At 37.7% G+C, this 20029-nt stretch overlaps 1 protein-coding gene across 2 annotated transcripts in view; it reads right to left on the reverse strand.

Annotated features, from left to right (window-relative positions):
* The window catches only part of LRRC69 (leucine rich repeat containing 69), a 46443-nt gene that overhangs the window by 14244 nt on the left and 12170 nt on the right, over window positions 1-20029 (reverse strand). For both annotated transcript variants that reach the window (XM_063450327.1, XM_063450326.1), the window contains exons 3-5: window positions 8828-8900; window positions 2457-2652; window positions 915-986 (exon numbers count right to left, since the gene is read on the reverse strand). In XM_063450327.1, the coding sequence (XP_063306397.1) occupies window positions 915-986; window positions 2457-2652; window positions 8828-8900 (341 nt within the window). The remainder of the gene's footprint in view (window positions 1-914; window positions 987-2456; window positions 2653-8827; window positions 8901-20029) is intronic.

A 20029-nucleotide genomic window follows, 5' to 3' on the forward strand; every position in this document is an offset into this window, starting at 1 on the left:
GTAGGAAGTGGGGTTCACAGAAAGATCATACAAAGCTGATTTAATATTGTTGAAGAAATTGGTAGAAATGGCGCTTGACGGAATGACTATGGGTGCAAAAGTAGGACAAGCAGAATTCTGTAGATCAAGTTATCAAGGTCAAGATAAGCAGAGATGTCAATGAAATGAGAGGGGCAGACCACATTCGCAGTGCTGGAGAGCAAAACTAATAGTTGCTGTAGATTTTTACTTTCAGTCATAATTTTGTACACATGGTGTGACGAACTGAACCTCGTCACTGGTTCTTGGAGAAGCCTGCTGGCCAGCCTCACCCTGTGACTATGGCCCCTGCCATAGACCTGGCTAAAATATTTCAAAAGGCTCTGTTCGTGTGAATTATGTACTTTTGTACTCCAGACAGAGAGACCGACCGTTAGCACTAATTCTCTAGAACTGTTTTGGGCATGGGACCATGTGCATGGTCGGTTAAAAATAAGACTTCCAGGAAATTCCTGAACCCCTGAACTGATCTGGGTGATTTTTGGATATGTTGGTCACCCAGATCAGGGGGTGTTTTATGTATTTTTTTTTTATAATCACTATACTCCCCTGAGTATAATTACTAGCTCTTATAAGTTCTTATAAGAGCTGTTCCTGCTACGCTCTCTGGACTAGGAGAGGTCTACCCGCTGGATCCTGGTCTTGGATCCAGGGTGGGTGGAGGACGGCGAGACCCCAACCAAGCTGCGGCAGGTTTACCGTGGGGTTTAAAGTGGTTATCTTGTTCCAGTGCAGTGCTTATGGTACTCACAAGTACTAGGAAGCAGCGATTGACGGTATCGAGTCAGGGTGCCAGGCGGTTCGTCATATATGGTTTATAATGTACAAGCACACTCACATTAAAGGTTTCCTGTATAGGTAGGATAGATACTCACTCTGGATGGAAACGTCTGAATTTGATTTCCTGCCACATCCAGAATCCTTAGCTTTCTAAGTTTGCAAAGTCCCTGATTAGAAACATAGAAAGTACATAATATCAATTACAAACCACTAACAGAACTTTGTATTTAACAAGAAGCCTCAATGAATCAATACAAATATAATTATAATTATGGCAGTATGGGAGTTTTATACTGTAATTGAAAACTGCATTCATGAAAGTTTTATAGTGAATCTGCTTCCCACAACATTTGTAGATTGCCCATTCAGCATCAGGTAAGTGTGCATTTATCCCATACATTGTGTTTAGTGATGTATAGCGCAAGATATATACCTGTACTTATTTGAAATTTGCTTCCTCTACCTCCTAGATCCTGCACATCAAATGTGACATCCTCCAAATACTAGCAAGGCACTATATTACCCAGAAGATTGGGTATGGCTGCCCATCATATTTCTAGTCTTTACCACTGTGCTGATAGTATCAGAGTATAGACTGAAAAGTTCAAAAATAATGTGAAATGTCAATATGGCACAATGTATATAAAGTGACAAGTCTGTTTTTTGTCATGACAGATGCACTGCAATGTAATAATAAATCAACTGGCCCATGTGGATGGATTTTTATGAAATATTTTATTAGACCTTCCAACTATATCCTGCTTTTTGCATACCCATAGACTAATATAATGTGCTACTTTATAAGCAGCTGATCCACTGCCATCATCTTCCTCCCTACCAGAAGATGGAAAGAAGAAACACGTATGTACATTTATTATGTGTCGTCATTATTATTTATTGTGAAAGAACATTTGTATTGTATTCCATAGTTTGTGGTTATTGAAAGTTACTCTGTTACCAGACATTTTCTGTAAAATATTCAGTTTAAAATATTTCCAACAGATTATTACGGTTTTGTGTAAAGATTTTAATTACAGTAAATGTAGCTGTGATTGTTTGACATGGACATCTATGTGTTTAGAGATAGTCCTCCTGAAACTGCACGCTGTTGCCAAATTATTGCCTTGATTTTATTTATTTAGATCAGGATTTCAAAGGATCACAATCTCCTTTTCACATAATATATTTACAGATGTAACCAGTAAAGTCTATGGAACATTTTGTACATAAATCATTTGAAATTTGTTTTCTAGAAGATTGTGTTTATTTGAAATGATAATCCGAACAAATTAAATTAAGGCCAATGTTCTTTCAAAAGAATGCCAATCACAGTGAAGAATGTCCGCAGTCAAGCAGATTAGCTTAAAGTGATGATAGTTCTTAATACCCGCTGTGCTTAAAGCAAGTTCAGGGTAGTTCGGAATATTCCATGATAAACTCAAAGAACTGACAGATTGAAAGGCTATCCACAATGTTTAGGCAGTTATTAAAGCGCTATATGATCTTGAAAATAAACTTTCTGATGATAGAATCACTTTGAAAAAAAATAATTTGTGTTAAAATAGAAGAGCTACTTCTAAATCATTTCACTTAAGGACCTTGAAAATGTAAAACAACTCTGCAAAGTCTTTGCTTACCTCTGGAAGACCAATCAGCTTGTTCCTAAATAAACGTAGCTCTGCTAGATTAGTCATGTAGCCCATCTGTTCAGGTAAAGTCTGTAGCTGGTTGCTTCCTAGATGGAGTTCACAGAGCTCTTGCAAGAGACACAGTTCTTTTGGTATGTCTTTCAGACGATTGTGGTTAATACTAAGGTTTTCAAGACGTTGCAACCTAAGCAAATAACATTTTGAATATGTAAATGTACTTAACATATTGTAAAAGTATGTTAGTATTGTAAAGTACGTTAGTATTACCTGCCGAATTCACGATGTGTAAACTGATTTATTGCACTGGTTTGATTAAAGGTCCCACCTTTTCCTTTAAAGGTTTTACCCAGCATTGTGGTTTATGGCTCTGTATGGAACCAGGGATTAGGTTTTCAGTGAGGCCTTGTGGTTAAATCCCTGATAGTTTTTAATACTGACCATTGCCTGGTTGCTGTTTGCTTTGTCTTATAAGGGACATCACGTGAAGGGTGCTTATACAACTGAAGTACACAATATCCTTAAACGGTTGTCTGGGATGGTGTCCAACTAATTAACCAAGTGTACCAGCACCTGGTTTAAATCAGCCTAGGGATCTAATGGATGCAGGACACTTTGCTGGCTTTCGGTAAATTAAGGATCCATGCCCAATTTAACAGAAAAAGACAAGTTGCTCTTTTTGACTTTGCAACTGGAGGTTGTTTTAAAAACTAGAAGTGGTCACCTTTTAAACTTACATTATCCTACAAATGAGACCAAGATACCCTATGGTGTATGTAGCTTAATTATGGCTAAAGGTGGCACAGAAGAAAGACAGGGGTGAGGGAGGAACCCAAGGGATCCAGTTGGTTCCTAATTTAAGTAACACGTTAGCACAGCTGATAAATTGTTGGAGGATAATAAAGCTAACAAGGAAAAATCCCTAAAGAGAATTAGGCCTAAAGAATCAATTTGCATCATTATCACAAATTACAGTTAAAGAGATCAAAGGGTGATGGAAGGAGTATAGTTTGCAGAAATGCATTAAATGCAATAGGATTTCAATTGTTTTTTTTTTTAATTAAAAAAAATCCTACTCATGTAACACATGAACATGAACTCTCCACTCATTACTTGCAAAATGATCTCAATTAAATAAAACAAGAGTTTGAAACAGCCGAGCCAATAGGATTGACACGTAACTAAAGAGGAAGGAGATGCAGGCATGAAAATAAAGAGACCCTTGAAGGATAAAAAGACTCATATTAAGGGAGTGTAAGAGGATGGTGGGACGGGCTTGTGGAAAACCATAACTAATAACTGTCCAAGGGCTGGCAACACTATCCGCACATGGCTCGGATTTCAACTGTCCCTGATTATTCCTCAATGTCCCATAAATGTGTTAATTTTCATGGGTCACTGAATAAATTGGACTGTCAGGAGTAATTTGCACATCAGTGGGCATGTCATAGTTGGCACTTGAATGCTGCTGAGGAACATTCTGAGCAACATGCATAATTACTTTTACATGTTTGATGGAGAGCTGGCTGACCAAATACGTGCAGGTTCTGGTATACAAAACAATTGTTTTCTCAGTTGTTCTCATGTTGGGCAGTATGTGAGTTTTATATAAGAAGAAAGACAAGAATTAGGGAAGCAACCAACAATTATTTTCATAATTGAGTAATCAGCTGAATATGTTTTCAGTTAATTGGATAAAAATACTCCTGGCTGAGACTGGCTCTCATTTTGCCTAATATGCAGCCTGTGTCAGGAAGAGGCGCTTAGCTGGTGTTGAGATGCTTGGGATTCACAAGTAGGATTTTGCTAAGGTGAATATTTATCTTTGTTAGTTGTCCACCAATGCAAAGGGTTTTCCTTCTTGGCAAGGGGCCCCTTAATGAAGTAAGCCTTGACTTAATTTCTAACTTGGCTGATGTCCTCCTTAGGTTGCCACTCCAGGAGTGAGTCAAGAAAAGAGACAGATGTTAAATGTTCATCAGCTGTAGTTACTACTAAGGTGGTCATTGCTGGGGCTAATGCACCATGAACCTTTTTTAATGCAACCACCTCTGTTCACACTTTTCCTTGCACTTTTTTAATTTGTTCAAGTGTAGAAAATGTCAGCCTTCTAAACCTTGGGTTCAGAGAAGAGGAGAGAAACAATGTGTTTTGTACTTTGAGAACGGTTTAATCCCTTGATGTAAGAGTGCACCCCAGGGTCTAATGGCACCATAATAACTTTATTTAGATTTTACACACAGAGACCGACAGGAGGGGAGAAGCACAGCACAGTGCTCCCCTCCGGCCAATTACCCGGCAACTGCAAGCCTTGGTCAAGTGCGGCTGTGCACCAGCCCTAAAGTTATGATGTCCCAGGTCACAGAGGTCACAGCTGCGGCCAGGACCCCTGGAGCTATCTGGCTATTTTCCATTTTTTTATTATTTTTTTTTAAACGGAATTCCTTATTTATTGAGAAGGAAAGGAAAAACAGTGACTAAGTGATATTATGTTTATATTTTGCATAGATATGAAAATTATCTGATTCAACATTTTGAACAATTTATTCCTTTTGGGAATTATAAATTTAGATTGCACCCAGAGTGTATGCCTTTCAGATGGACAAAGAGGGACATTTAACTTTGGTGGGTGTGAACAATATATAATGCAACTAAATGTAATTTAGAACAAGAATAAAGTATTTTATTTATACAAACTGATTTCTAATCACGTTTTATGTAGTTTAGGGTCACATAACTGCGAGTATTATTGCTGTAGAGCTCTTTTATTACACTCACACAGACCAACAATATGGAACTCCTAGAAAAGAGATGCAGAGGGATTTGCAATCAAGATAGAGACTGACTCTACTAATAGTGACATTTTTACGAGGTCATAGAGTGTGAGGTTGATTCAGTTATCCTATTTGTGACTATAAAATAGAGAAAGATTTTCATGGTGAATTCAGTTCAGTGGTAAAATGGTTTCAGTGGTATTCTGGATTTAAGGGATCCTATAGTGCCAGGAAAACAAAGTAGTTTTCCTGGCACTATAGGGTTATAAGGTCCCCTCCTCCCTCGAAAATTGCCCTTGGGCCTCCCCCATACGTCTGCCCCCCGCCGCCCCCCCCCCATATGTCTACACTCGCCCTCCCATATGTTGCCCCACACACATGCAGACACACACACCTATACATACATACAGGAACACATACAAACACACACGTATATCCAGACACACATATATACAAACACACACACGTACATACAAAAACACATACATACATACAGAGAAACATTTATACAGACACACACATACATACATAAATATATACAAACAAACACACATATACAAAATATTTCAGTCACCCTCCTAATTCCTACCTTTTAGATGCAGGTGACTTCCCTGGGGTCCAGTGGTGGCTCAGCATGATTGGAGTCAGAGTTCCCACTCTGACTCCTTCCTCCCATGTGGCTGGGAGGAAGTGACCGGGGCTGTCACTTCCTCCCAGCCTCTGACTTCATCAAAGGGAGCCCAGTCGCGTTAAAGCGCTGCAGCTCTGACCGGGCCCCCTGGAAATCCATAGTCATCGGGTGGCCCTAACAGCATGGGTCCCTCAACGTGCGGGCCCGTGGTTATACTGCACGGCCCGGGACCGCAACACATGGCGGCGGGCACCGTAGTCGCAGGGGTCCGCAGGGTGGCCGGGCGCCCTGGAGTGACGGGCCCGGTCGCAGCTGCGACCGCGGCAGTTCCACCACTGGTTGCTATGTTAAGGTTTTGTGGTTTGTTTACCGGTACATTGATTTAATTACCTCTGCTGGAAATCCATCTAGTGCAACTACTACTTCTTTAGCCTTTTGTCCAGTAGTATACGAGTACAAGCTATATTAGACTGGAGTATTCCATTGTGCTGTTTATTATGATTGATAAATATGATATACTTGGGATCCAAACTGAATGAAAATGCATGGTGTGTCATGTATTTCTGTTATTAAATTGTGTATTATGAGAACTAGAATGAGTATTGCATAACTTTTACCTATTTAGCTATTCGCTAGTTGCACACTTTAAATTATATTATTATTATTATAGTAGATTTATTTGCAAAAATAAGATACTTTAATCACCTACCCTACTCATATCCAAAATGATGTATTGGGGCTGATGTGTACTATGGTCGTTGCTGCTGCCCAACAATAGTGGGAGTTTGAACTCAGGACTTGTTTTTAAGTATTTGTAACCAAAATTATATTACCCTAATGACATTAACCTTCCCCATCCAGTTAAGTGTTTTATAATATTATTTTATAGGACAATATGTTACAATGTGATACCGTAATAGGTAAAATGGGGGAAATGAAGATGCATGATAATGGCATAGAATAGGTTAATATGTATTTTCTGTGTTGCAAAGCAATTATTACATATTTTATATAGAATAGGTTAATATGTATTTTCTGTGTTGCAATCCAACCATTCAATATGTTATAGAATAGGTTAATATGTATTTGCTGAATTGCAATGCAAGGGTTGAATATTCCATAGAATAGGTTAATATGTATTTGCTGTCCTGCAATGCAATGGTTATACATTCCAGTTTATTCTGGCTAAGACACAGAGGTCTCCTTTCTCCTGTATTCAAGGTTGTCCTGCTGGCCTTAAAGAATCTACCAAGCACAAGTTTACCCCACCCTCCCCCTATACGCCTCCCTTCCTTCTAGTAACAGCTGCCTTAGAATGTAACGAGGTCTATAAAAAGTGTAGTGTGTGTAATTGAAACGAGGATGCAATAAGATATGTTATGCATCCATGATGACAATCAATAATGAAGAATTAACCTCACTTTCCACTTCTGTACCAGCTTGCATCTCCTAAGGTATCAAATTAGAGGAGCATTGTTAGAAGTGGTGATGGTGGTAAGAGTCTGTATTGCAACATTTCTGCTTGGAATACCGTACATACAATGTAATCTGCACTTTTCTGAACACTGTTCCAGGCTGCCTAATGCCAGTTCTGTACAAAAATTAAATATGTCATCAGCACACACACACACACACAGTGCGCTGGCAACAGACATACTGAGCTTCTTCCTTGCTAGCAGCACTGCCTAAAAGGGGTCATCGTGATCTTCCCTCGGCGTGCTCCCTCCCCGCTTCCCTACAGTGATAGTCAATTCATTCTTTTTTATCTATCCCTCCCTCCACTACCAAGCTCAGAGAACACACATGCGCTCTAAGTCGGTTGAACTGTCCAATCAAACCAAGCATCCGACTGAACCCTGAGTGGGAAGCGGTGACATTGCACAGAGACATGGAATCTAGAGAGGGGAGATTCACCCGGCACTGAATTCGAGGGGCACCATGCCCAGTAGGGCACTGTAAACAAAATAAAAAGGTTTTATACAAAGGGTTAGAGTAAACTTTTAATACACTTTTACTTCACACGATTGTTTTATTTCCTCTTGTTTGATATTGACCAAACAATGTGTCCCCTGTTTCAAATGTAGGCTTTGATGATATACGTTCTTAATGAAAAGAGCTTGGTAGCATAAGGAGTTAATTTGCATCTGTCATGAATAAAGCATTGCTGCTAGTACATTTATAGATGTAGCTGCACTTTTATTTGTTTTTTTGTTTGTTTTGCTTTTATGAAGAGAATAGGAGTCAGTGTTTAAAGGTAACGAGCAAAAGCCCTTCCACAGTATCTTTCACTGGGTGAGAGGTACAAACACCAACAGCTCACTGTCAGACTCACAAAACACACTGAAACTTCAGATTTTACAAAGCCTTAGAAATATAGTTATTTAATCCATTTCAGGGCCTGTACAAGAGCCTTGCCTTCAGGACATGCTGCTAAACCTGCTGTCAGTAAACACAACCTCAAAATTCGGCTCTATGCAATCCCCAGAAAATGGTCTAACATACCTTTTAACAGTCCCAGATTAGTTGGAAAACTCCTAAATTTGTTTCCCTGTCTCCAGTTTGTTCTCTGGTGTTATATTTGTAAAAGAGTGTCCAAATTGGATCTAAGTGCAAAGACCCAAACTAACAGAGCAAATGTTAAAACATCCCCCTTAATAAAATCTACTTTCTCTATATGCCCATGCCACTGGTAGGCAAAGCTCTGATTCATTTAGGATTAATATATTTAAATGCTTTGATTTTAGGATCAATAATCTTTTGCAGGAGGGGCTCACTGACTTTTCAAATATTATTTAGTACATGGCATTGTTTTATGGTTTGAGAGATTTTAAAGGAAACATTTGACAGAAAGGTAGGGGGTCAATGAATCTCCTAATCTGGAAGTCTATTAGATACACTTACTAAATAGAAAAGTTTCTTCTCAAACATCACAAGCACAAAAAGGTTGATGTACTTACTTGCCAATTTCCGGGGGAAGATGTTCAAGCCAGTTGTTATTCAGATTTAGAGACATCAAATTTTCTAATCCATCTTGAAACAAAACAGTTATTGTTGTATTATTATTTACCATTAGGCTTACTTTTTTCAATCTAAATATTAAGATATATGTTTGGAATGTCACTAAGATTCCATTGCAATGAAACTGTTAACAGATTCCCTCCCCACACCTTCTCTCCTGCAACTGTGTCATCTAAAAAAAAGTAAGCCTTCACTGTAAGCTCTGCTAGCAACTTCCTTTTCCCATACATGAAATATACCTTTCACTTACCGCATGTGTTATTTTACCCCAGTCCTCTTGGAATGTAAGCTCGTTTGTGCTGGGTCCTCAGCACCTTCTGTTTCAACTATGTGTTTATTAGTCCAGCTATTGTACAACACTGCAGACTTTGTAGGCGATGTTTAAATAATAATAATAATAACTGTATCCTGAACATCTAACAGATTATTTGTTAACATATTCTAGATTAACAACTAGTTACATTTACACTGAGGGTGTCATATTATTGGACCTAGAGATATTCAAAAGATCCAGAAAATTGGTTTTACCAGTCTGTGTGATAGGCCGCTTCATACAGTGCTTTCAGAACCATTCATTTTTTCACATTATTTTTATGTTGCAGCCTAATGCCACAATTGCTTATTTTTTTGTTTTTCACATTATTCTACAATTATTCATATAGTGTCAATATATTCTGCAGGGCTGTACAATAGGAAACACGACAAACAATTAATTCTAACAAAACATGTATGACATACAGGAATAGTAGGTGACGAGGGACCTGCCCAAACTAACTCACAAGCTAAAGACCCTCAATACCCCATAATGACAATGTTAAAAAAAGAAAAAAAAAGAAAAGGTCTTTTTAAACTGCAAATTAAAAATAAAAAAATTAAATATCACACTAACATAAGTATTAAGACCCTTTGCTATGATACCAGAAAGGTACATGCCTTTCTAAGTATGGCATGTACCTTTCTGCAAATCAGAGAAAAAAAAACAAGCCCTGAGGTCAGGATTTTGTCGAAGCACATATCTGGGGAAGGCTACAAAAACATTTTGGATCCATTGAAGGTTACCAAGAGAAGGTTACTGCAGGGGTTAATGAGATTGTTGTTCTTTAGTAATAAGTTCTGCAAGGGTTAATTTGGTTTATCCTATCAGATTTTAGTTCCACCTCCTATCTGAGGTATTAAAACTACAACAGTGGAGGTTGTATTCAGTCTTGATAAAGTCTCCTTGAAGAGACGAAACGCGTAGATTGATCTCCACATAGTATCACTAGGATTTTTTTATCAGCAACTCGACGCTGTTCCGGATTTGCTTGCCGTGGCCTTTTGTGAAGTTACCAGCCGCGGCGTACCACGTGGTCCCAGTCAGCTGTGCTCCCCCGTGAAGAAAGACATCAGCTGTTTTCATCCCACATCTACCTTCCATTGGATTTCACTGCCGTTCGGTACAGGTACCAGGGGTTGAGCTCGCTGGGCTCATCTCATTGATTTTACACTGACTGTTATTTTGTTTTGTTTTTCAGCTTTATTATTTTTGCCTAAGCATACTTTTTATAGCACAAACTATTTATAAAGGGGGGCCCCCACCACTTACATCATTGACTCTGACTTTTTTGTGCTAACTCTTTTGTGTGCTAGCTTGTTTATTATACATTTTTCTGTGTCCATTAATTGAACGCTGTTCTGCAAATACCGTGTTTCTCCGAAAATAAGACCGGGTCTTATATTAATTTTAGTCACAACAAACACACTAGGGCTTATTTTCAGGGTAGGGCTTATTTATTTACGGTACCGGTATGTACATTGAACCCCCCCTTTAATTAATCCACCCCCCCTTAATTAATCCACCACCTCTAATTAATCCACCCCCCTCTAATTAATCCACCCCTCCTTTAATAAATCCACCCCCTCTAATTAATCCATCCCCTTTAATAAATCCCCCCCCTCTAATTAATCCAACCCCCTCTAATTAATCCCCCCCTTTAATAAATCCACCCCCTGTAATTAATCCACCCCACTCTAATTAATCCACACCCCTTTAATTAATCCACCCCCTCTAATTAATCCTCCACCCCCTCTAATTAATCCACCCCCTCTAATTAATCCAACCCCCTCTAATTAATCCACCCCCCTTTAATAAATCCACCTCACTCTAATTAATCCACCCCCCTTAATAAATCCACCCCCTGTAATTAATCCACCCCCAATTAATCCACCACCCCTTTAATTAATCCACCCCCTCTAATTAATCCCCCCCTCTAATTAATCCACCCCCTCTAATAAATCCACCCCCTGTAATTAATCCACCCCCTGTAATTAATCCAACCCCCTCTAATTAATCCACCCCCCCTTTAATAAATCCACCCCCTGTAATTAATCCACCCACTCTAATTAATCAACCCCCCCTTTAATTAATCCAGCCCCCCTTTAATTAAATTACCCCATTTAATTAAATTACCCCCCTTTAATTAATTCACCCCCCTTTAATTAATTCACCGCCCCCTTTAATTAATTCAGTCCCAGACATAAAATATATCTATCCAACTCAGTTTTAAGGTACTCACATTTCAAAGATGCCTTCCTTGCCCGCCGAGTCCGACCACTGGGTGCCTCACCGCCCGGAAATGGATCCTTCCGCTGAAGATCCGTGAAGGCAGACTGACGGCGCTACGCACGTCGTCATCACGGTGCGCGATGCCGCGGCCCACAACGCTCCTCCTCCTCATAGAAGAAGGAAGTACCGCCGGGTCGCAAAGGTACAATGCCTAGGTCTTATTTTCGGGGTAGGGCTTATATTGCAACCCACCCTGAAAATTCAGCTAGGGCTTATTTTCGAGGTAGGGTGTATTTTCGGGGAAACGCGGTAGCTTGATTTTTATTGCATTTCATGCTTCCACTATTCTTTTACTTTTTATTTCACTACTGTCCTCCTCTTGGGGTGTGTATTTTGTTGTTTTTTGTTTTTTACCCACTTTCTATGCTTATTTTATATATATATATATATATATATATTTAGATCCTGTCTATGATATTTCTTGCTCTAGCTTGACTCCTCCCATTATTTCACTCCGGTTTTAGTTGTTTTTTCTACGGCATTAGAATTTGGAGTATGCTAATACATCTTTGAGTGTATTCATCTGTATTTTATTATTTTCTGTGGTACCACATTTAAATTTGAGTGTTACAGTTTGTTACACATTAGTTTGTTGCGTTCAGAGTACTGCTGCTTCTATGGCAGCAGTATCCTGAACACTGCTACTTGTAACATTTCTATATATACATTGTTATTTACCTGGAACTGCGTTGTTAGGAGATTGCTGATTACAAATAACTTTATTATTATCTTTTGTCACCTTATGGATTTTATCAATTAGTTAGTCAGCACTTGTATTGTATTATTAAATATGTGTTATTACTTGATAGACATCTCCTTATTTTTAGGTGCGCTCACACTATAGTTTCATTATCTTCATCTATATCAGTCGCTCATATACTGTGTGAAGCTGCCCATTTTTATATTTTTTGCTATTTACTATTTATATTTTATTTGACCTATCTACACATTTTTTCTATAGTTCATATCTATTGTTCTTGAGCACATACATTGGTCAGTTTTTTTTTGTGAATTACTAATATTTAATCCTCTTCAGATATCAATATGAGTCTCAACAGTGTCAAAGAGAAGGTTAATAGGAGAAATGAATTCCTACTAGAGGACAATCCACCTACCAGACCAGTAGGGATGGATATTAAGAAAATGTTTTATGATTTAGAGAAAAATCTCAAATCTGAAATGCGAGACTGGTGGGACAGCATTCTTCTAGAGAACTATGTTGAACATAAATTTATACCTAGGGGCCTGAGATTTGACAAACAGCCATTTTTAATAAAATAGAGAATGGTGGTGAGAGCACTCAAATTGAAAGACAGATAAAAAATCAGATAATATTACCCACTTGTATGATACACTAAAAGGGAGAGAAAACACAACATAGGGTAATAACGTCAGATTAAAATAAACTTAGAACAAAGGAGGCAAATTGCACTCACAAACAGGGGGCCAATTAGAAGCTCTGGGAGATTTCTTCTGTTCAAGGCGTGTAGCTTGGGCCAGCTTCTAATTGGCCCCCTGTTTGTGAGTGCAATTTGCCTCCTTTGTTCTAAGTTTATTTTAATCTGACGTTATTACCCTATGTTGTGTTTTCTCTCCCTTTTAGTGTATCATACAAGTGGGTAATATTATCTGATTTTTTATCTGTCTTTCAATTTGAGTGCTCTCACCACCATTCTCTATTTTACTAATTGTGTTCTTTCTAGTGGTTTATTGTGGCCCACTAGGGTGATTGTAGCACCAGAGTGCAGATTATTTTTTCACCGTATACTTTTGTATTTTGTCTATTGTATATAGCCACTTTTCGGTGTTAATTTAATTTTGAATATGTCTATTGGTCAATTAAGATCAGGGTGGTTAAAAGATTTAGATAAGAAATTTTCTGGAGAAATTTCTGGTAAAAATGGAGTCTTATCTAATGATTTAGATACTATATGCTTACAGCTGGAAAAACTCCTTATAAAAGAGATGAAACTCAAATGGGAGGTTTTTATGTTTGAAAAGTACACTTCCTTACAAATTACACCAAGAGGTCTCAGGTTTGATAAGTTACCTACATCAGACCAAGATAACCCAGTTTTTATGCAGATTTGGAATAATTCTCTAGAGTCTTTCTCAAAACACATGATAGGGATCCTGATAGAACAAAAATTACAGGTCCTTAATCAACTGGATATTTCTATTAGAGAAATACAATCCCAGTTAGAACCTTTTAAAGATATGGAGGAATTAAATGAAATCATAGACCTAATGATTAAAAAAATTAAAAATATTGAAAGCAAAGTCATAGAGAATAAAAAGAGAAAAATGCAGCGAGATCAGGAGGACTATAAGAGTGGAAAGATTAGGCCCTCTCAGAAAGAAAACTATCAGAAAAAGAGATTTACCTCTATGGGTAAATATGATAGGAGACATAATAGTCCTAATAACAGGAGAACCAATTTTGAGTTAAAACCAAAACAAGAAGTAGTACCTAGATGGAGATCTCAGACTAGGAGAGAAATAGGAAATCCACAGGAGCAATATGCTCAAGAAGGTAAATGGACTGAAGTCTGATATAAAAGACAGAGGAGACCAACAGATAGGTACTTTAATGAAAATAAGACAACAGTTATTAGGACTCCAAGAAAGAAAGAGACTTTTGAAACTCTGAATAGATTTGACCATCTGAAGAACAGTAATACAGATGATTTTTTAGGAGTAAGACCCCTAGAAAAGAGGGAGAGAGAGAAAACACATACCCCCCTAAAAAGATCCAGGGAGTTAGGAGAGGAGGAAATAGAGGTAAGAGAAAAGGGGGAGAAAAAAAGAAGGAACGAGAACTTCTGGAGGAAATAGGTACAGATAACAAGGAGGATAATTTTAGAATTTTTAATTTATCCGAAAAGGTATTAACAGATGCACACATGAGTATTTTTAAAAAGGGTTTTAAATTTGCCCCTAGCTGTAATTTAGATAAGTTTAATTCTTTTTTAGATGTTAATAGATTTTTAAGGAAATTAAGTCTTAAGAAATTTTTTAGGGACTCAAGTGAAAATAAAACAAACGAAAGTAATGACTCTTTTATTCATACTGATTTTAAGAGAAAATCTTCATTTTACCCAATTAACTATAAATCTGACGTAATGAGAACCTTTGAAAAACTATGCTGTACAGACATTAAAAAGATAAAACCCATTAGCAAATTTCAAGAGAATTTAACAAAAAAAGAGAAATTAGCAATGAAAGATCTAAAAACAGATAAATCAATCGTTATCAAACCAGCGGATAAGGGAGGGGGGGTGGTCGTATGGGATAAAAAGAGCTATTTACAAGAAATCAATAGACAGCTTGAGGATGAGAAAACATACAAAGAATTAAAACATAACCCCCTTCCGGATATTCAATTAAAATATAAAGAACTTTTAGATGAAGGCGTAGAAACAGGGATCCTAACCAAAAAGGAGTATGAGTTTTTAAATATTAAATACCCTAGAATCCCTGTGATCTATATATTACCTAAGGTGCATAAAGACACTGAAAATCCCCCAGGGAGACCGATTGTATCGGGGATAGGGTCCCTCTTATCCCCTTTATCCCAATATATAGATCGTTTCCTCCAAAAAAAAGTAATAGGATGTCCAGCTTACCTAAAAGACACCATGAGCCTCCTCCAAATTTTAGATGATTTTATTTGGGAGGAAGATTTTATCATGGCAACGTGCGACGTTAAGAGTCTGCATACAATTATAGATCATAAAAAAGGTTGTGAGGCAGTGAAATTTTATCTCGAAAAATCAGGAGAAATGGACAGTATTCAAGTGGATTTTTTAATTAAATGTATTTATTTCATTTTAAATAACATTTTTTTCTGGTTTGAAGGCAAGTTTTACCTACAGATTTTAGGAACAGCAATGGGGACCAGATTTGCCCCGAGTTATGCAAATCTCTTTATGTCTTTTTGGGAAGAACACAATATCTATTCCCAATCAGAACACGGGGCAAATCTGGTCCTCTATAAAAGGTATATTGACGACATTTTTATAATTTGGAAAGGGAATAGGGAATCCCTAGAGAATTTTATCCTCACTCTTAACTGTAATTCCTTTAATATTAACCTATCACATGAAATCAGTAGGAAAAGTGTCAACTTTTTAGATCTTTTAATTTACATCGAGAATAACAAGATTAAAAGTAAAACATTTTTTAAGAGTGTGGACGTTAACAGTTTTATAGATTTAAAAAGTTGCCATTTTAAACCTTGGTTAACTAACATTCCGAAAGGCCAGTTTTTGCGACTCAAGAGAAATTGCACAGAAGAAGAGGAATTTTTTAACCAGGCCAAAATCTTAAAGACAAAATTTATTGAGAAAGGGTACATTAAAGAGGATTTAGACACCATTGAAAGAGAAATTGCGGAAAGAGACAGACAGCCTCTACTAAAATATAAAGAGAAAAAAGATCCTAATGAAAGACAATATCAGAATGAGGTGATCCCTTTTATTTTTAATTTTAGCTCAAATAATGGAATTTTACAAAAAATAGTTAGAAAACACTGGTATGTTTTAAAAGAAGATTCAGATGCAGTTCCGTTTTTAGGTTTTAAACCAAAATTTATTTTTAGAGGGGCTAACAATTTTAAGCAGTTATTAACAAGCAGTTTTTTAGATAAAGAAAAAGCAGAAAACAAATCATTTTTAAAGGGGAGTAAAGGTTTTCATTATTGTGGTACATGTCAAGGTTGTAGTTTTAGAACAAATAAAAATAGAAAAATCTCTCAGTTTACCTCACTAGTTACGGAAAAAGAATATAAAATAAATACGTTTATAAATTGCTCGAGTAAGGGAGTAATTTATTTGCTTACGTGCCAATGTGGTTACCAATATATTGGCAAGACCATACGTAACCTTAAAACCAGGATTAGAGAACATATATACAATATAAAACGCAAATTTTTAAATCATAATGTATCAAAACACTTTGCTGAGGTACACAATGGGGACCCAAGAGGTATTGAGTTTATGGGAATTGATATTATCACAGCACATTGGAGAGGGGGAGACAAAGAGTATAATTTAGGATATGCTGAGATGAAATGGATGTTTGAAATGGAGACCATGGTTCCCAATGGGTTAAATATCGATTTTGAAATTAACAAATACATCTGAGTATCCTTTGGGGGACCATGGTCCATAAACATATTAATGTGTTTTATATATTTGTACCCAATTTGCACTAACTCTACCTTTGTTTTATTCTCCCCATGTGATTTGGATTTTATTTCATTTTTAGGGATATAGTTTTATTCATTAGTAATATATATATTACATTCATTTTTAACGTAAGCTGTATGTAATAATTTTTTGTATATAAGTCCCTTTCTCTTCCCCCCCCCCTGCATTATTTTGAAGTTTGAGGGACTTTTTTATAAATTGAGGGATGTTTTAGTTGTAATTGTATTGATTTTAATGGAGGACGTTTCCTACACGTCCTTCTCGCCGAAACCAGCAGCAGCGTCAGGACGTGATGACGCAGGACGTCCTGACGCCGGAACCCGGAAGAGAAATGCAGATGACCGGCGAAAACGGCGCCAAGAATAGGACTTATAAAGGACTATGTGACAGAACAGAAGATAGCACCTCTGATGAAGGCTTTGTGCCGAAACGCGTAAGGTGGACCCGGAGGACGTTTTTGGGACATTTACTGCAAGTTTTATGGGACTTTCCGTTTTAATTATTTCGTCTATTTTGTTTGTAATTTATATTAAATTTGGTGTGCAATCTACAACCTGCGTTCCTGTGTGTTGCACTTACCCTGGGAAGACACCCTCTACAATTCGTCCCTGTTCCAGTCTCTGGGAGATTTCTTCTGTTCAAGGCGTGTAGCTTGGGCCAGCTTCTAATTGGCCCCCTGTTTGTGAGTGCAATTTGCCTCCTTTGTTCTAAGTTTATTTTAATCTGACGTTATTACCCTATGTTGTGTTTTCTCTCCCTTTTAGTGTATCATACAAGTGGGTAATATTATCTGATTTTTTATCTGTCTTTCAATTTGAGTGCTCTCACCACCATTCTCTATTTTACTAATTGTGTTCTTTCTAGTGGTTTATTGTGGCCCACTAGGGTGATTGTAGCACCAGAGTGCAGATTATTTTTTCACCGTATACTTTTGTATTTAGCCATTTTTAATGATCATATTGAGTTGGAAAAAGAATGGCTTGGTGCACTGGATAATTGCTCGCTGATATTAATGCAAATTCTAATCAGATACCGGCAATCTAGGATAAAAGTATCTGAGACTATAATTGATCAGCTACAAACTCAAATAGGCTCGGTATCGGGGGATGAATCATTAATTAAGGACTTAGACTATTCAGTCAACCAAAAAATTATTCGTTTTGAGAAGGAGTTAATAAATAGAAAAAACTCAAAGTTCCAAAGGGATAAAAAAATATAATGAGAATGGGACTATTAGAAACTGGCAAAGGAAAGAGAGACGGCTTAAACACCCAGAGAGACCTACTCCTCAACCCAAGAATAGTAGTAGCAATACTACATCTGTCAAATATTCTACATCTACTAAATCGAACTTTAGAAACAGACCAGCTGCATACAGGTCCAATGCGGATGCTGTGAAGTCCTCTCCTAGGTTCCATCCTAAGAACAGATATGACTTCTCCCCATCCTACAGAAGGAGAAATGACACACGTTTCTCCAACAATCCTAATCACATCCCCATTCGCCATCCCAAAGTCCATATGGGTCACGACAGGTCCAACTCATTTGATACGGTTCCTCACAATAGGTTAGTCTTCAAACTAAAAGAAATTGGTCTAGATGAATATTCTTGTTCTTGGGTAGTGGCTTAAGGATAGAGTACAGCGAGTTGTCATAAATGGTAAATTTTCAAGCTGGACAAAAGTGGTAAGTGGTGTCCCTCAGGGTTCTGTTTTGGGACCGCTTCTATTTAACATATTTATAAATGATCTTGAAATGGGCATTGAAAGCCATGTATCAGTGTTTGCAGATGACACAAAACTTTGTAAAGTAATAAATGTGAGCAGGATATTGCCTTGCTGCAGAGGGATTTGGATAGATTGGGGGACTGGGCACTAAAATGGCAGATGAAATTTAACGTAGAAAAATGCTAAGTTATGCACTTCGGGGTTAAGAATGCACAAGCAATTTACACCCTAAATGGTAGTGAACTAGGGATAACCACACACGAGAAGGATTTGGGAATTGTTATAGACAACAAATTAGGTAGCAATATGCAATGTCAATCTGCCGTTGCCAAGGCCAGTAAGGTTTTGTCATGTATAAATAGGGGCATAAATTCTCGAGATGAAAATATAATTTTGCCTCTTTATAAATCGCTGGCAAGACCACACCTTGAATATGCTGTGCAATTTTGGGCACCTGTTCTAAAGAAGGATATCATGGCACTAGAAAAAGTGCAGAGACGAGCTACAAAATTGATAAAAGGAATGGAGCATTTTAGTTATGAAGAAAGGTTAAAAAATGTAAATCTCTTCAGTTTGGAAAAACGGCGCCTTAGAGGGGATATGATAACATTATACAAATATATTCGGGGCCAGTACAAACCATTATCTGGAAATCTATTCATAAACAGGGCTATACATAGGACACGAGGTCACACATTTAGGCTTGAAGAAAGGAGATTTCATTTAAGGCAAAGAAAAGGTTTTTTTACAGTAAGAGCAATAAGGATATGGAATTCATTGCCGGAAGAGGTGGTTTTGTCAGAGTCTATACAGATGTTTAAATTGCAATTGGATAAATACTTGCAAAAACATAACATACAGGGATACAATTTCTAATTAGTGGGCTAATAGCTGCTTGATCCAAGGAGACATCTGACTGCTATTTTGGGGTCAAGAAGGAATTTTTTCCTAGTTTGTTGCAAAATTGGAAGCGCTTCAGACTGTTTTTTTTTGCCTTCTTTGGATCAACAGCAAAAGCATATGTGAGGAAGGCTGAACTTGATGGACGCAAGTCTCTTTTCAGCTATGTAACTATGTAACTATGTAACCCCAAAACATTGGATCCACCTCACACCCATCCTTCAGGGGCTCGACCCAAGACTAGAAATCCCCCTTTAGATTCCAATGATTTTTTAGAGATGGATCAGAGGGGAAATCCTCGAATTTGTCCCCTCTTTACAAGCTCCATTCGGAGGAAAAGAATAGCCCCCATAGAGGAAAAAGAGGAAGTGGAAAATTCCAATCCCAACAAGATTCGATGCCTTCCCTGGAAAGGTATTTTTAACATCTCCACCCACACACTCAGTATGGCGGAAATCTCCCTCCTTAAAGGACCACTATAGGCACCCAGACCACTTCAGCTTAATGAAGTGGTCTGGGTGCCAGGTCCAGCTAGGGTTAGCCCATTTTTTTATAAACATAGCAGCTTCAGAGAAACTGCTATGTTCATAAATGGGTTAATCCAGCCCACAAATCCTCTAGTGGCTGTCTCACTGAAAATCACAGTGAGAGCACGCAAGCGTCCATAGGAAAGCACTGATAATGCTTTTCTATGAGACC

Source organism: Pelobates fuscus, chromosome 4 (genome assembly GCF_036172605.1).
Source record: "Pelobates fuscus isolate aPelFus1 chromosome 4, aPelFus1.pri, whole genome shotgun sequence".
NCBI lineage: Eukaryota > Metazoa > Chordata > Amphibia > Anura > Pelobatidae > Pelobates > Pelobates fuscus.